This window comes from Lissotriton helveticus, chromosome 3_1 (genome assembly GCF_964261635.1).
Source record: "Lissotriton helveticus chromosome 3_1, aLisHel1.1, whole genome shotgun sequence".
NCBI lineage: Eukaryota > Metazoa > Chordata > Amphibia > Caudata > Salamandridae > Lissotriton > Lissotriton helveticus.
In genome coordinates this window covers 499,695,642-499,709,962 of record NC_136061.1, presented here as the reverse complement: position 1 = coordinate 499,709,962, position 14,321 = coordinate 499,695,642, and the positions used below count along the sequence as shown (strand labels likewise).

At 47.9% G+C, this 14,321-nt stretch overlaps 1 protein-coding gene across 3 annotated transcripts in view; it reads left to right on the top strand.

Annotated features, from left to right (window-relative positions):
• Positions 1-14,321, top strand: part of STAT1 (signal transducer and activator of transcription 1) — a 786,410-nt gene that overhangs the window by 643,471 nt on the left and 128,618 nt on the right. For 2 of the 3 annotated variants that reach the window (XM_078680397.1, XM_078680399.1), the window contains exon 24: positions 2,004-2,036. The exons of the other annotated variant lie outside the window; for it this stretch is intronic. In XM_078680397.1, the coding sequence (XP_078536523.1) occupies positions 2,004-2,036 (33 nt within the window). The remainder of the gene's footprint in view (positions 1-2,003; positions 2,037-14,321) is intronic. 3 annotated transcript variants of the gene reach the window in all.

Below are 14,321 nucleotides of genomic sequence, written 5' to 3'. Positions count from 1 at the left end.
TTCGCTCGACATACTTTTTCGAAGTGATTGAACCGGCCGCAGCCCGAACATCTCTTTCCTTTTGCGGGACACTCTGCCACAGGATGTGGTGATCCTCCACAGTAGTCACACGACTTGGGTTGGCCCGTCACAGGTGCTCCAGAGCCCTTCTTGGCCCATTTTGTTGGAGACTTAACTGTTACTTTGTTGACTGGTTCAGCTTTCAGAGGCGCCAGAAGGGCGGCTCGGGCCTTCGATAGCTCTTTGGTACGCCCTAAGGTTAGGATGTCAGCCAGGGACTTCCCAGACTCCTCAAGGATTCGCTCACACAGTTTGGCAGAGGAGCACCCTTGAATAATCTGGCCGCGAACCTCTTCAGTGACGTCTGCAAATCCACAGGTGGACGCGAGGTTCTTCAAGCGCGCATGATAGGTGTCTAGCGATTCCTCTGGCAGCTGTCTCGCCTGCCTGAATATGAACCTCTCGTAGTCCTGGTTAGCCATGGGCTCAAAATGTGCGTTCAGGGCGTTGATTAAGGTGTGGTGGTTCTTGGGAGTGGCTTCCACCAGTGTCTTTGCTATGTGGTGAACATCCTTGCCTCCTAGATGTAGGACCATGGCCCTCTTTTGATATTTGTGAACTTTGGTGGCTTCAAAGAATATGATCAATCGATCCACCCAGTCCTTCCACTTAGGGGCTAGCGAAGATGGGGAGCCCTCCACCACAAATGGTTCAATGGGAGGTATTGTGGCCATGACGTGAATCTGGATGCAGTATTACCAGTATGGAACTCGGCGCCGTTCTCTGGTCCTGACTCCACGCGCTGCTCTGACTGAAATGCCCCCTTAGTGTGTGTGTGGACTTGCTGGTGTTGCCACTGCTTGTTGGGCGTTTCTGGCTGTTCTGCTTGGTGTGCTTGATACCCCAGGTGCTGAGTTCATGTGGTGCTCGGTGCTTGCTGCAGCCCTAACTGTTACCCTCGGGGGTCGGGAGGCCTGTTGTTGGGTTGTAGCGCAGAAATTCTCCCCCTTGAGATTTAGAGTACAGAGGGGGCCTGTAACCACTTTGTGGCTTGTCCTTTCCAGCCGAGGACGAGAGCACATCTGTGCGCAACTCCGCGCAGTGGAAGGGATCGCCCCTCCGTCGCCGGGAGCCACGTGGCGTTGGGCCTGCGACCGGCCGATGCGGGGACTGGACGGAAGGGGCCGACGCTCCTCACCTGGCGTCCTCTTGCGCTGCGGATGCAGCCGCGATGTGTTCCCCTCCACTCCGATGCACGGAGAGACAGCCACACGCCGGGGGCCCGCCGGGCACAGGCGCCGTGAGCCAAGGGCAAGGCTCGCGGCCGCCACACGGCAGGCGCGGGGGCACACCCACCCTCGTCGCCAGTTGTTGTGTCGGGTGAGGCACACCCGACAGGGATGGGTGACAGTGTGGGGGCAGTGGGGGTGACACTTTGGCCCTGATTAAAGATCACTCGGACACAGAGGTGATTTGCACGTCGTCTTCCACGCCGTCGCCTGACTGGCGTACGTGCGTGCGTAGATGCTATTTATTAGACTCTAGTCACGTGGGTGTGACGTGTTCCGTTGGTTACGCCACCAACTAGAACACTACACCTCACATTAGTGCTGCCATCTTGCCGTGCGCCCTCTAACGCCCCCATGAACCATAAGTTAAGGCGGGGAATGTAGCTGACATAACATTCAAGAGATGGCCATGAGATTGCTTGTTAGGTGGATGTCTGTGGCGTTGGTTCATGACTATCCTTTAAAATCCAAATTAAGGCAATGCTTTTTTGTCTACGTCTTGCAGATCTGAATCTTGGCCAATGTATTTATATCACGTTTTCTCTTCACACTTATTGTCCTGCGACTTCTTATTGCTGCCCTTTTCCCCCGCATCTAATCTTTTTTAACTGAATGATTTTACCTTTCACATTTATGATCGTATAATGTGAATTTGGTTTTTCTCTCTCTCCCCCCCATCTCCCTCTCTCTCTCTGTCTCATTTATTTGCTGTAGTTTTGCGGTATTGAAGCTTCCCATTTGAATGAGGTAGGTATAGGATGTTGCATGTGAAAATGAGCTTCACACAAATTAAATAAATATACAATTTGTGTCATGTAAAGCAGCAGTACTACCAACAAATACTTCCAAACTTGCAGTCAGTTCGAAGACCTAAGTGAAACCTTAACCAACATCCTGTAAATCCTATATCCTTTGCAATCTGCGAGTAGAAAAACGTATTGCAGTCAGCTATTGTTTCACACTATATCTGACAACCTCAGAATGTGTAAATGAAAAACTGCAAAACAGCCCCGGAAGGAGCAGCTGGTTCACGTTAGTATGAGAGAATGGGATGTTTTGTATTTGTAGAGTGCAAAGTGAATAGGTGGGAAATCAATTAAAACAAAAGTTGACTGGAGATCAAATCACTGAGCAGTATCAAAAATATTTAGCATGTTTGAGTATTTGTGGTCGAACTGCTGTTTTTTATTTTTTTGTAAAATTACTTGAACCAAATAGCCCTGCTAGTTTTCCTTCATGCTAACCCGAGGTAATGAGCAAAAAATTAAGGCTTTTCTTTACTTTCCATAAAAGTGTGGGAGGACAGGAGTAAAACTGTTTGAATGAAGCAAGCATGCATGCCAGGATAAAGTGGCATAACTGTTTCATGGAATACCCCTGCATGTGTATTACACCGGATAAAGCTTTGTGAAAGTGTTACAGCTATCAAGTCAATGGCATGTGCTAATTTTACCACATTTACTTCTCTTATGCCCAAACTCTGCACTTCGAATAGATGTCTTCTTCTGCAGATTGCTCATATTTTGAAATACATCCAGGTGTAGACTGGGGACCAAAAACGTTTGTAGCACCATCAATAGACGATGGAGCAACTTTATCAACCTCATCATAAGGCAACGGTGTCCTTCGATGTTTACTGTTGTCCCGTTTTTTAAAATACCAGACTATGCAATTGATAAAACAGTCATTCTTGTAAAATGTATAAAAATTTCCTTTTAAATGACAGTAAATTTCACATACAATTAATGATCAATCAAGCAAGGGATACTGTGAATCAAACATGAAGGAATATGGTGAGTCCCTCATGATAAAAGTATACAAAATACTGCAGAATTTTTTTTTGCAATAAAGATGGCAAGTCCAGATTGGTGCAAGACTGATAATTGCAGCTCCCCTAAAGTCATCTATAGCTTGCCGGTCATTGCTTTATGCTCAGTTTTATGTCTCTTTTCGCGTTTTATGTCCACAATAATCTTGCTCTTGACTTGTAGGTAACTTGCCTGTATAGCCCTCATTTTTGCATGACTTCCCACAAGACTATGCCTTATACCTTTTTCTTTCATTAGTCTAGGATTGAGGACGGTGGCCCAGCCATTAAGTTTTTCTCTCAACTCTTTATATCTGGCGTTGTTAATTTCCTGTTCTGATTATTACCCTCCTATCACCTTTGATCGAAACACGGTTGTCATTATTCCAAATTGATCAAAATGGTTTTTACTATCTCTCTTTGTGATTAGAGTTTCTCTGATTCTCAACGAGACTCGATATGGTAAACGTGTTTCTCACACCCTCTGATTCACTATTTTCTGTAGTATACTTTATGGCACAAATCAAGACTCACCGTCTTTAATTCAAATCTTTTCTCAGTAAGTGGAATTGCAAATGGCAGTATTTTTTTTACTTTTATCATCAAATGTTTTGCTCCTACCAGATTCTTTCATTTGTGATTCATAGTATCCATCGCTTGACTGATCAGTAACTTTATATGACAGTTACTGGCCAATAACTCAATATATTTTGTAGTACACCCCACCATCTCCTACCTTCCTTGCACTTCATTAGTTTAGACAATATATAGTAAGGAGGCACCAAGGTGTTTTAGCACCTAGATCAAAGGCAACTTGGGTGGTCCTGGGGAGCATGAGGAATCCGATGACACTTTGTCCTCTCCATTTACATGAGCGATTCCACTTGGATGAAATGAGCCTGATATTTTCTGTTAGCTGGTTTCCAACATCCCTGCTTTGGGGCTATCGGATGAAGTTCAAAGCCACAGGGTCCATGAACGTTTAACTGCTATTGGTTAAGAAATATGTTACAAACGTTATTAAATCCTGGAAGCAGGCACAAATGAGAGGTGCTGCTATCACTATGTAAATGTTTCTGATCCATCTTGGCCCCTTTTGATAGACTTTTGTTGACTTAATTTGTTTGTAAGAAGTTAGTTAAGAAACACGCTTGTTCTTTAAGATTCTGCTTTTCCTTCTTCTAACTGTACCCTCCTGATTCTTTTGGTGCATGCCTCAACCACCAGTGTAAACCAAATGCATTTTACAGCCACATAAGTGTTAGAATGTTCTATTCCTGGGACATTTTGGTCTGTAAAGTATTCACATCCAGTTGTCTGGCGTCAAGATCTAATGTGACCTTTATGCTGGTCTGCTATCCCAAGTGATTGTGGAAACAAGAAATGCAAATGCTGGAGTCTTTCATGGTAAATGGGGTCTGGTGGGGTGGATGCAGCTAAGCAAACCCTTCAGATTGGGTCAGATGCAGTAAACTCCTTTTCCAGATCCATGTGCTGTGGAGCGGCCCTAAGGCTGTTCTTCCAGATGAAGCTGTCTGAATATTCAGAAAACATCTGAAGCCTGTATCTAGTAATGTTATTGAATAGAGAGCATGTATTTAGTACTAAGGTTTCTCTTGAGGAATTCCAAAAAGCGGCACCAAAGTTAGACATGTAGAACTGTCCACCCCAGCTGAGCACTACAAATGAATACATTTAAATTCTTAGGAGCAGCCCTTTCATCCGCAGCCCATTCAACACCTATCGAATGACAGATGAAGAGATGCCCTTGAGGTTGTACACTCAGATGGGTTCACTCGTTTCGGCCAGAGTACTGCTTCCAAACTTCTTAAATTATACGTCTTTCATTTACTGGACACCAAAGGGGGTTAAGAATTACAGAGTAGATTTACTCGAACAGAAAGATCCTTCAGGTGTTTTTATCTGTCTTGTGCTTTTTTGCCTTTGAATTCCCCTCCAGTAGCTCTTTTGCCTTTCCATCCTCCTTTCCTGGATCCGAGATGTCCCATTAGCTTTTTGCAGCAGATAGCTGCCAGATTGCTAATTTGAACTTCCTTTTGTCCATTTGGGTAAGGATTGTTCAGATCCTAATAGAAAACATTGTGTCCAGGCATTATTTAAACATAAAAGGTGTGTTCGCCATTCTTCCTTTTGCAGAGGGGCCTTGCTGTGTCTGCAACACATGATTTTGTTCAATGTTGTGATGTGGGAGAATATTTAGGTGGATGCCATGAAATAAATCAATGTCCCACAAGAGAACTTTGCAGTGGAAGACAGTGAACACAATTTTCATGGAGTGGGGAACCACCTGTGAGAACAAGAATTGCCATCTGTTCTGTTCCAGAGTGTTTTCCATTGTCATGGGAACGTCTTGATAACGGTCCAGGACTTAACCCTTCTTTTCACTTTGCTTTCTGTGCCCGATGCCATTGTGCGATAATTGGTGCTATGTTATGGAAGATGAACCATTTTTATTTGTTCTAATCCTCCGGCAACAGCTATTGATTTTTTATTGTTTATATTTCAATCGATATTGGTACAGCTAATGGGTATTTAACAGCTGCTTTGGTGTTTGACACCCCCTGAATAAGTCTCCAATTTCTCCTCTCTGCAGTAGTACAGATTGTCACAGTTCCTGTAGACCTTTTCCCACCAGCCAGTGTGGTTCCTGCATGTGACCTAAAAATGTTTTGTTGGGATTATCACTTTAGCTCATTGGAGGATTAAACTAAGGGCCCTGCTGGTGTTACTGTATGTATGTATGTATAGGCGTTTTTATATAGCGCTGACACTGTCACCCAACGGGCATCCTGGCGCTTGGACTGTTATGACACCGAGCATGATGTTACCAGCTTCCTTCTGTTTACATTGTTCTGGGGAACAGATGGGTCTTTAATGCTTTTTTAAAAGAGGAGAATTCTTCCTGGCCCCTGAGGCCTAACTGAAGAGAATTCCACAGCCACGCTGCGGTAATCCTAAAGGACCGACCACCCATCCGGGACCGCAGAAACTTAGGTACTACCACCAGGTGAGCCGAAGCCGACCGAAGTGGTCTTGAGGGGATGTACCATGAGAAGAGATCCTGCACAGGGGACGGACCTTGATTGTGTAAGGCTCTGAAGACCAAACACAGCGCCTTAAAGTTCACCCGTTGAGAAATTGGCAGCCAGTGGAGGTCCCTAAGCGCCATGGCCGAGGAGTCCAGGCGGCGTCGCGAAAGAGCCAATTTGGCAGCAAAGTTCTGTACTCGTTGGAGTTTTCCTAGCAAAGTAGCTGGAGCACCCAGCAATAGCGCGTTGCAATAGTCGACACGACTTAAAATTATGCTCCGCACTACCTCTGGTCTTGCCTGTGCCGGGAGCAAAGGTAGAATCTTTCGCAAGGATCCAAGTAGGGCCATGCACACGGCCACCGTTTTGTTAACTGATATGTCCAGCTGAAGGTCGGAACTAAACATTACCCCCAAGTTCCGAACCGAGTCAGCAGGCAAACTGGTACCTTGGAAATCAGAAGGCCAAAAACCCTGCGGTAGGGGTCTAGGGGTCCGATCCATGGAGCAGTGTAGCACCTCGGTTTTCGAGCTGTTATATTGTAGGGAGTTGTTACCTAACCATTCTGCCGTGGTGCTAATGCATCGATGGAAGACCTCCTGTGACACCCCGCCCTTACCTTCAAACGAGAAGATCAGTTGGGTGTCATTGGCGTAGTTGGTGACTGTAATGCCAAACGACTTGATCAACAAGATCAGGGGACGGAGGTAAAGATTGAAAAGAATGGGGCTGATGGCCGAGCCCTGGGGTACTCCCTGACCAACCCTCTTGATGTTCGATTGGAATGGTGGCAGTGCAACTACCTGGTGCCTTTGATCGAGATATGACACCAACCATTCAAGGGGCAGGCCCGACACCCCAGCCTCCGTTAGTCTCCTGATCAGTATCGCGTGGTTGACCGTATCGAACGCGGCCGACATGTCAAGCAGCACTAAAAAGGCTGCTTGACCCTGGTCTGCCCGCGTCCGAAGGTCATCAAGAACAGTCACCAATGCCGACTCTGTCCCATGTGCCGGTCTAAACCCAAACTGAGCCACATCCAACAGTCATTGGTCTCAAGAAAGTTGGAGAGATGTTTTGTGGCCAGTTTCTCTAGAATTTTAATAGGGAAAGGCAAGAGGGAGATGGGCCTGAAGTTGGCTGGGCATGTGGGGTCCAGATTTTCCTTTTTCAGTAGTGGAGAAACCACCGCCAGTTTCCAGCAGTCTGGAACCCGTGCTGAGGTGAGAGACTGGCAGCAGATGGAAAAAAGTGGTGGAAACAGCTCTTCACGATAAAGTTTCCAGAACTTGGGTGGAAGCGGGTCAGAGGGTGAGCCAGAGGACACCCAGTCAGCCAAGGAGCAAAAGTCCTTAAAGGAAGGTAGAGGAAAGTTACTCAGCTCACCAGATTTGGTGCCCTCCTTCCCATTCTCTGACAAGATGGAATCGTGCACAGCACAACCAGACGAGGAGGAAAGATTGTTTAAGATGTTGGCAATCTTATCCTCGAAGGCTTGTGCTAGTGAATCACAGAGAGCTTGAGAGGCCGGGATGACATTTTTAGTGCAGCCTGGATGGGCCAGATCCTTTACGATCTTAAATAAGGCCTGAGATTTGTTTACGGCTGCCAGCAAAGATTCTTCTAGGAATCTAACCTTGGCCTGCTTGATCTTGATTTTATACGACGCCAACGCTTGTCTAAAAAGGACTCTGTGTGAATCCAGGTACTGTTTCCTCCAGGTCCGCTCAGCCTGTTTGCATTGAAGCTTGAGCTGCCGAAGTTCTTCCGAGTACCATGGCATGGCGAGATTATTCCTGTCTTTGATTTTCCGCAGCGGGGCCAAAGAGTCCAAAGAAGTTAAAATTTGCTGACAGAGAGTCTCATAACTCACATCCACATTCACTCCCAGTACAAAGCCATCTGGCAGCAGCGAGGGCAAGATGGTTTGTTTGAGCAGTCTGGACCATTGTCTCCCCATTCTGGTGCCAGCCACGCTCCCCTTCTTTGAGAGAGTGCTAGAGCACGAGAGGGAGAACTGGACAAGGGCGTGATCCGTCCAACACTGAGGCAGGATGTCGAGTATGGAAACTCGACCCGCAGCCGCAAAGAGTAAATCAAGAATATGGCCCTTTGAGTGGGTTTTAGAAAGTACCAGTTGTAGAAGCTCAATATTATGGCAAGCTTGGACCAACTCTGCGTAGGCCGTCTTGGTCGATCCCTCTGACCAAAGATTAAAGTCCCCCAATACCATCACCTTTGTGTGGGAGTGGGCAAGATCGTATATTAAATCTATGAGCTCAGGTACAGCAAATAGCGAGCTAGCCGGGGGTCTGTAACATAATAGACCCGTCAGTAGCACGCCTCCATGATCCTTGATGGAGAAGCCCAATATTTCACACCCAGCGATAGCCTTGATATTGAGCTGAGTGAAGTGAAGAGTCTGTCTAAAGATGATGCCAATTCCACCTCCTCTGCCTCCCACCCTAGGATTATGCATTATTTTGAAGCCAGGGGGGCATGCTATCCCTAATTCCACCGAACTAGTCGGTGTTGTCCAAGTCTCTGTCATGAAGAGTACGTCAAGATGGAAAGACTCAATGAGTAACGCAATTTCTTCACAATGTTTGATGAGTGAGCGCACATTCAGCAAACCACAGGACAAGGTGGCTGGGTGCTTACTGGAGAGGTTGTTCTTGTGATTACTAACTAAACCGGGATTAAGACCTAGAAGTTCATCACGGGAATAGGAGTACAGAGGTACATCTTGGTTCCAAGAGGTAGGACTATCGGCGCCCGGCGCGTCCTGTGCGCGAACGGGCGCAAACGGGCTTACCTCTGGCGCACCTCCGGCGCTCCGCCGGTGCGCCCACTGCGCGCCTACGCAGCGCGCTTTAAGGGCGTCCATCCTATATAGCCGTAGGCCCAAGAGTCCTGTAGTGAGATCACTATCCCCCCCAACCAAGATGGCGCCAGCAATTCGGCACTTCCTGGTTCCCTCACTCACCCAAGATGGCGGCTACCAACACGGCAACGCGATGTCCCCGAGCGCCCTGAGTGCCCTGAAGCGATCGATTTCCCGCAAAATGCGGAGTGAGGACACAATTTATGGTGCAAGTAAGAGGGTAAGATTAGTGCTAATAAAAACGCTATAGGCGAGATAGCGCCTAGCGCCAAGAGCAGCAGCGCGAACGCGCAGTATAATGATTAGGTTTTTAAAATATTTAAAACAACAATGCGGCAATAGGTACTGCAGCGCGCAAGGTCATGAAAGTCTCTACTAGGCATTGAGTCTCAATAAATACAGGTTCGAGGCATGTGAGCTGTAGATCACATGCTTTGCATACTCCTGCCATCTACTGTTAGGTCCAGTTGTTTGAAGTTTGTTTTTCTTCGAAGAAGTCTTTTCCAGTCACAAGGTAGGTGACTCCTCCTTTCGGTGATAGTGCGCATGGGCATCGACTCCATTGTCAGATTGTTTTTTTCCGCCAACGGATTCAGACGTGAATTGCTGCGCTCCGGTGCGACATCGTTTGTTCGGTTTTCCTCGGGGTGCAAGACTCTCACCCTCGACCGTATTGTTTTCGATTGTGTATACTATTCTCCACCTATCGTATTTACTTCTAAAAAACCCTCTTTCGGTCGGGAAGCTCGTGGAAGGCAGTCGTGGCCTACAAGGGTCGTTCGGCCTCACAGTCGATGGAATGGACTCCATTCAAATTCTGCCCTAGGTGCCACGCGAAGTTTCTGTGCACCGACTCACCCGAAGTATGCAACCTGTACTTGTCCCGGAGCACAGAGAACAGGACTGCGACGCGTGCTAGGCTTACGCACCAAGAAGACGCTGCGCGACCGTTAGACTTGACGTCGTGACATGCAGAGCCAACACGCAACTTCTATTCCGGACCTCTTCGGAGAGGATTCGGAACAAGAAGCCGGAGACGCTATGAGAGCCGAAGAAGAACAGGATCCCATCTCTAACTCTGACTGTGGCTCTGGGGGGGACGACGACATCCCGCAAGGGCAGTGTACCATCAGTACCGATCCTCCCTTGCCCCAAAGTGCACCTCAGTCCAAAAAGGAGGCTCTGGTCTAACCCCCGCCTCCGGGCGAAGATCAGCATCTGACGCCCCATCATCCGGCTTTGCACCAAAACACACTGTGAGAAGTTGGCCTGATATATGATGCTCACTAGTTCTAGTGATCACCTTGTATCAGTCCAAACAACCCTTATGGTGATTGGTTGTAAGTCAACCTTATAGACCAGCTATCCTAATGGTAGCATGGACAAAGCAGTCTTAGGCTAAACTCTTTTGGCATGTGAAGCCAGCTGTTTTACCACAATATAACCCCTTGAATACCAGATGAAGGGACACCACACAGGTTGTTATGAAAATAAACAGTATATTTATTAATAACAAACTCCTCTGAACTCTTTATGAGATCAGAGGGCTAAGCACATGACAATCTCGTAGGAAAAATACGATAAGTTGCACAAAATTACAATGGTGCCCTAGGGGCACGGCAAACCATATACTAAGTAAATGGTATAAGGAAATCGATAGAAGGAATGGAGCTGTCCAGAGGCTGTAGGATCGTTGGGACCACGCTACCCTAACTTTAGGTAAGTAATAGGAGGCCCACGGAACGCGTGTGCAGAGTGTGAACTCACACGCGAGATGCGTAACGTCGTCTATGGACATTACAGTTCAAGAAAAAGGTGAGTACGGACAATCCTGACTAGTTAGGACTTAAACGACTGTGAATCTGGACACTAGGAGAGTCAAGCTACCCTTGAGCACCGAAATGCTCTTGTTACCTCACCCACGGGCCGCGGGTGCATAGGTGCGAAGTCGTGTCGGGTTTCTGCGTTGAAGTCTATGGAGCCTGAAAGAAAAGATGCTGCAGGCGACCAGGAGGAAGATGTCCGGTGTGATCCAAGGGTGGATCGGAGATGCTGAAGACCTGAAAGCAGAGGGGAGAATGTTCAAAGTCACTAGCCAGTGACTGGAGTGGAACCAGGGAGGAATCAGATGTTGTCGTCGCGATCAGGTGAAGAGTGGACGATTGACTCTGCAGCCACGTGGACCAGGAGGTGTCTTCGACGGCCATGATGGAAGCACGAGCTGTCCCACGCAGGCTCTCACTGTTGGCGGTGTCTGATCTGGAGTTGGAGTCAACAGGCCTTGGCAAAGGCAACCCACGCAGTGAGTGGAAACGGCGTCTGGAGTGGACCAGGAGGGTCCAGGGTGCTCCTCTTTTGGAAGGGAGCAAGGGCCAGTCTGGAGCAACCAGACCAGCAGTGTAGTGTTCAAAGTTCATCGTCTAGGAGGTCACTAGCCAGCCGGCAAGTGACCAGACAACGCGTTGAGCAGCAAACAGGCAGAAGGGCCCCGCGCAGATCTCGTGGAAGCTGGAGGGCTGATCTTCGGTGCAGGAGCTGCTCGGGGCTGGGGCTTCTCAATCCCCAAAGCACTTGGTCGAGTTTACCTCAGGAGTCGTGCTGGAAGCGAAGTGCAGTTTCTTTCAAGATGGCCGGTCCCACGTGTCTCATCGCACCCACGGGTCTCAGCTGTGCTGCAGATGTGAGTTGAGGTCGGAGAGGTCTGGGAATCCGGGTCTCGTCGAGCTCTGAAGTCTGGATCCTCGAGGGAAGACGACAAAGTAAAGCCGCTGGACGCTTGATGGTGCCTGCAGTTGCAGGGTGGACACTCCTTGCCCACAAGGGAGATTTCTTCAGTCTTCTGTGGAGCAGAACGTCGAAGTCCAGAGTTTCTTCTTGTAGAGTAGTTCAGGATTAATCTAATTTGGAATGGGACCAGCTCCTACCTTTATCCTGCTAAAGGGGGCTGTACTGGTGACTAGGTCCCTCCCCTGGGTGGGACCAGGAAGGGGGGTGGTTACACCCCCTATCCTTTGTCCGGTTTCGCGCCAGAGCTGGGGCAGTGATGCCCCAGCAACTGCTTTGAACCGGTGTATGCACAGGACACCTTGTGTGCCCCAGGCATGTCTCATTCCTTTCAGGCCTATCCTACCCAATACACAAAATCCTGTCTGGGGTGGTGCTAGCACCTCCCAAGGCAGGAAACCCTTTGTCCAAGCCTCCCTCGCGGGAAGGACTCCCAGCAGCAGGAGGTCAGACTTGTGTCTGTGGTGGCAGCATCCAATTTGTGATGCCAAGGCTCGAGTTAACTTTAACCGGGGTTCACAGTTACATACATGTTGTGTCCCTCTAGAAGGGTGGAATGCTACCCCCGTCGCCAGAATTGGCGAGGGGGTAGTATTCCAATTTGTATGACACCTTACTCTACATGTTTTGATAATGCTATACCAAAGTTAGCATTTAACCGCGAGGATTATAATGCACTTAAGAGTATATGGTATAACGTTATCATGGAACAGGTATAAGAACTTGGTTCCGCAAGCTGCAGACAGGCTCAGCTCATGCCAGAGCACCATCTCACATAATTCCAAGCACTCTGCCTTCAGGATTGATAAGGCCTGCCATAGGAGTGACTGATAGGAATATATGTGTCCATTTTAGGGTTAGATATAGGCAACTATATCTACAGCAAAGGGTGATTACACCACCTTGCCCCAGCTGTCTTACCAGCCAGTTGTGTCTGTTTAGATGGCCAGCCAGGGGTGGCATAATACATGCTTCAGCCCCTGGTAGGCCCTGGGTACACCTATGCCCTGGGTACCTAAGGTACACTGTACAGGGACTGATAAGGTGGCCCAGTACCAATTGGTAAATGCACCTAAAGTACATGGATGTCAATTTAGAGAGCGAACAGCTAGGCTGTGGGTCTGATTAGCAGGCCCACAGCCACGGAAAGTCGTAAACCAGTGAAGCAAAAAGCAAAAATCTGGGGTGACCATAGGATTGCAGACCCCACTCTCCTACACACACCTAAAGGCCTTCCGGCGCCGGACCGCCCGAGAACGGACTCCGATCTGAAACCTCTGGGATCGAAGTCGAAGCCAGGCTCGACTCCGAAAACACTTTTGGATCCTAAATCATCAGAATCCAAAACCTCAGCAACAAAACCATCGGCACCAAAACAACCGAATGTTCCGATTCTATCTCAAGACCAACATTTCGATTCTCCGCCTAGCAAACTGGATCCGAAACGGAGACAGTTGTACATCCATCCAACTACTGGACATATCACCACAAAAGTGACCCTTAAAAGGAAATCTGACACAGAGGAGACCTACCACTTTCCTTTAAAGAGGAAAATTGTCGGTTCTAATCCTCCTCCACCTCCCCTCCCATCTCCTTCTTTTCCTCACCACCACATACACCTGAAGATCAGGATAATGAGAATGGGGATGGGGCTGGGGGCAATGCACCATTGCTCCAAGACACATGGGCAGATTATAATACCGACTCTCCCACAGGGAATGATCCTGACCTGTACCCTACCAAGCCCTCTACACCGGAAGTCACCGTCCGTTACATAGAGCTGCTGGGTAGAGCTGTCAACTATCATGGTGTACAGCTGCACAAAGAATCCCTTGAAGAGGAATTCCTTTTTTAAACCCTTAGCAGCACAGAAAAATCATTGCACAGACTCCCTATGCTCAAGGGTATGATCAGGCACGTTGATGACATATTTATTGACCCCGTCAGGGCCCGTATCCTTACCCCTAGGGTAGATAAAAAGTACAAACCAGCTCCATCTGACCCAGCGTACATAAAGGGACAATTACCCTTGGACTCCCTAGTGGTGTACAAAGCTCATAAAAAGGCCAACTCCCAAACTACAGGAGATGCTCCACCCCAGATAAAGAATCGAAGCTTATTGACGCTTTGGGGAAAAGGTTAGCCTCTCAGGCAGCAAACTTCTGGCGCATCTCTAACACGCAATCGCTGCTTGCAAGGTATGACAGGGCACATTGGGACGAGATGGAGAATTTGCTCCAATTTCTGCCCGATAAACATAAATCTAAAGCGCAAGACCTAGTTTGGGAGGGACAGCTCATTTCAAATAATGGAATCAGATTCTCCCTGGATGGTGCAGACACTGCTGCTAGAGCTGTAAACAACAGGTTTCAAACCTGAGGTTCAGACTTCCATACTAAACACACCTTTTGACAAAGAACATCTCTTTGGCCCAGTAGTAGATCCCTCACTGGAAAAAATTAAGAAAGATACTGAATTGGCCAAATCCATGGGAGCCCTTCAACTAA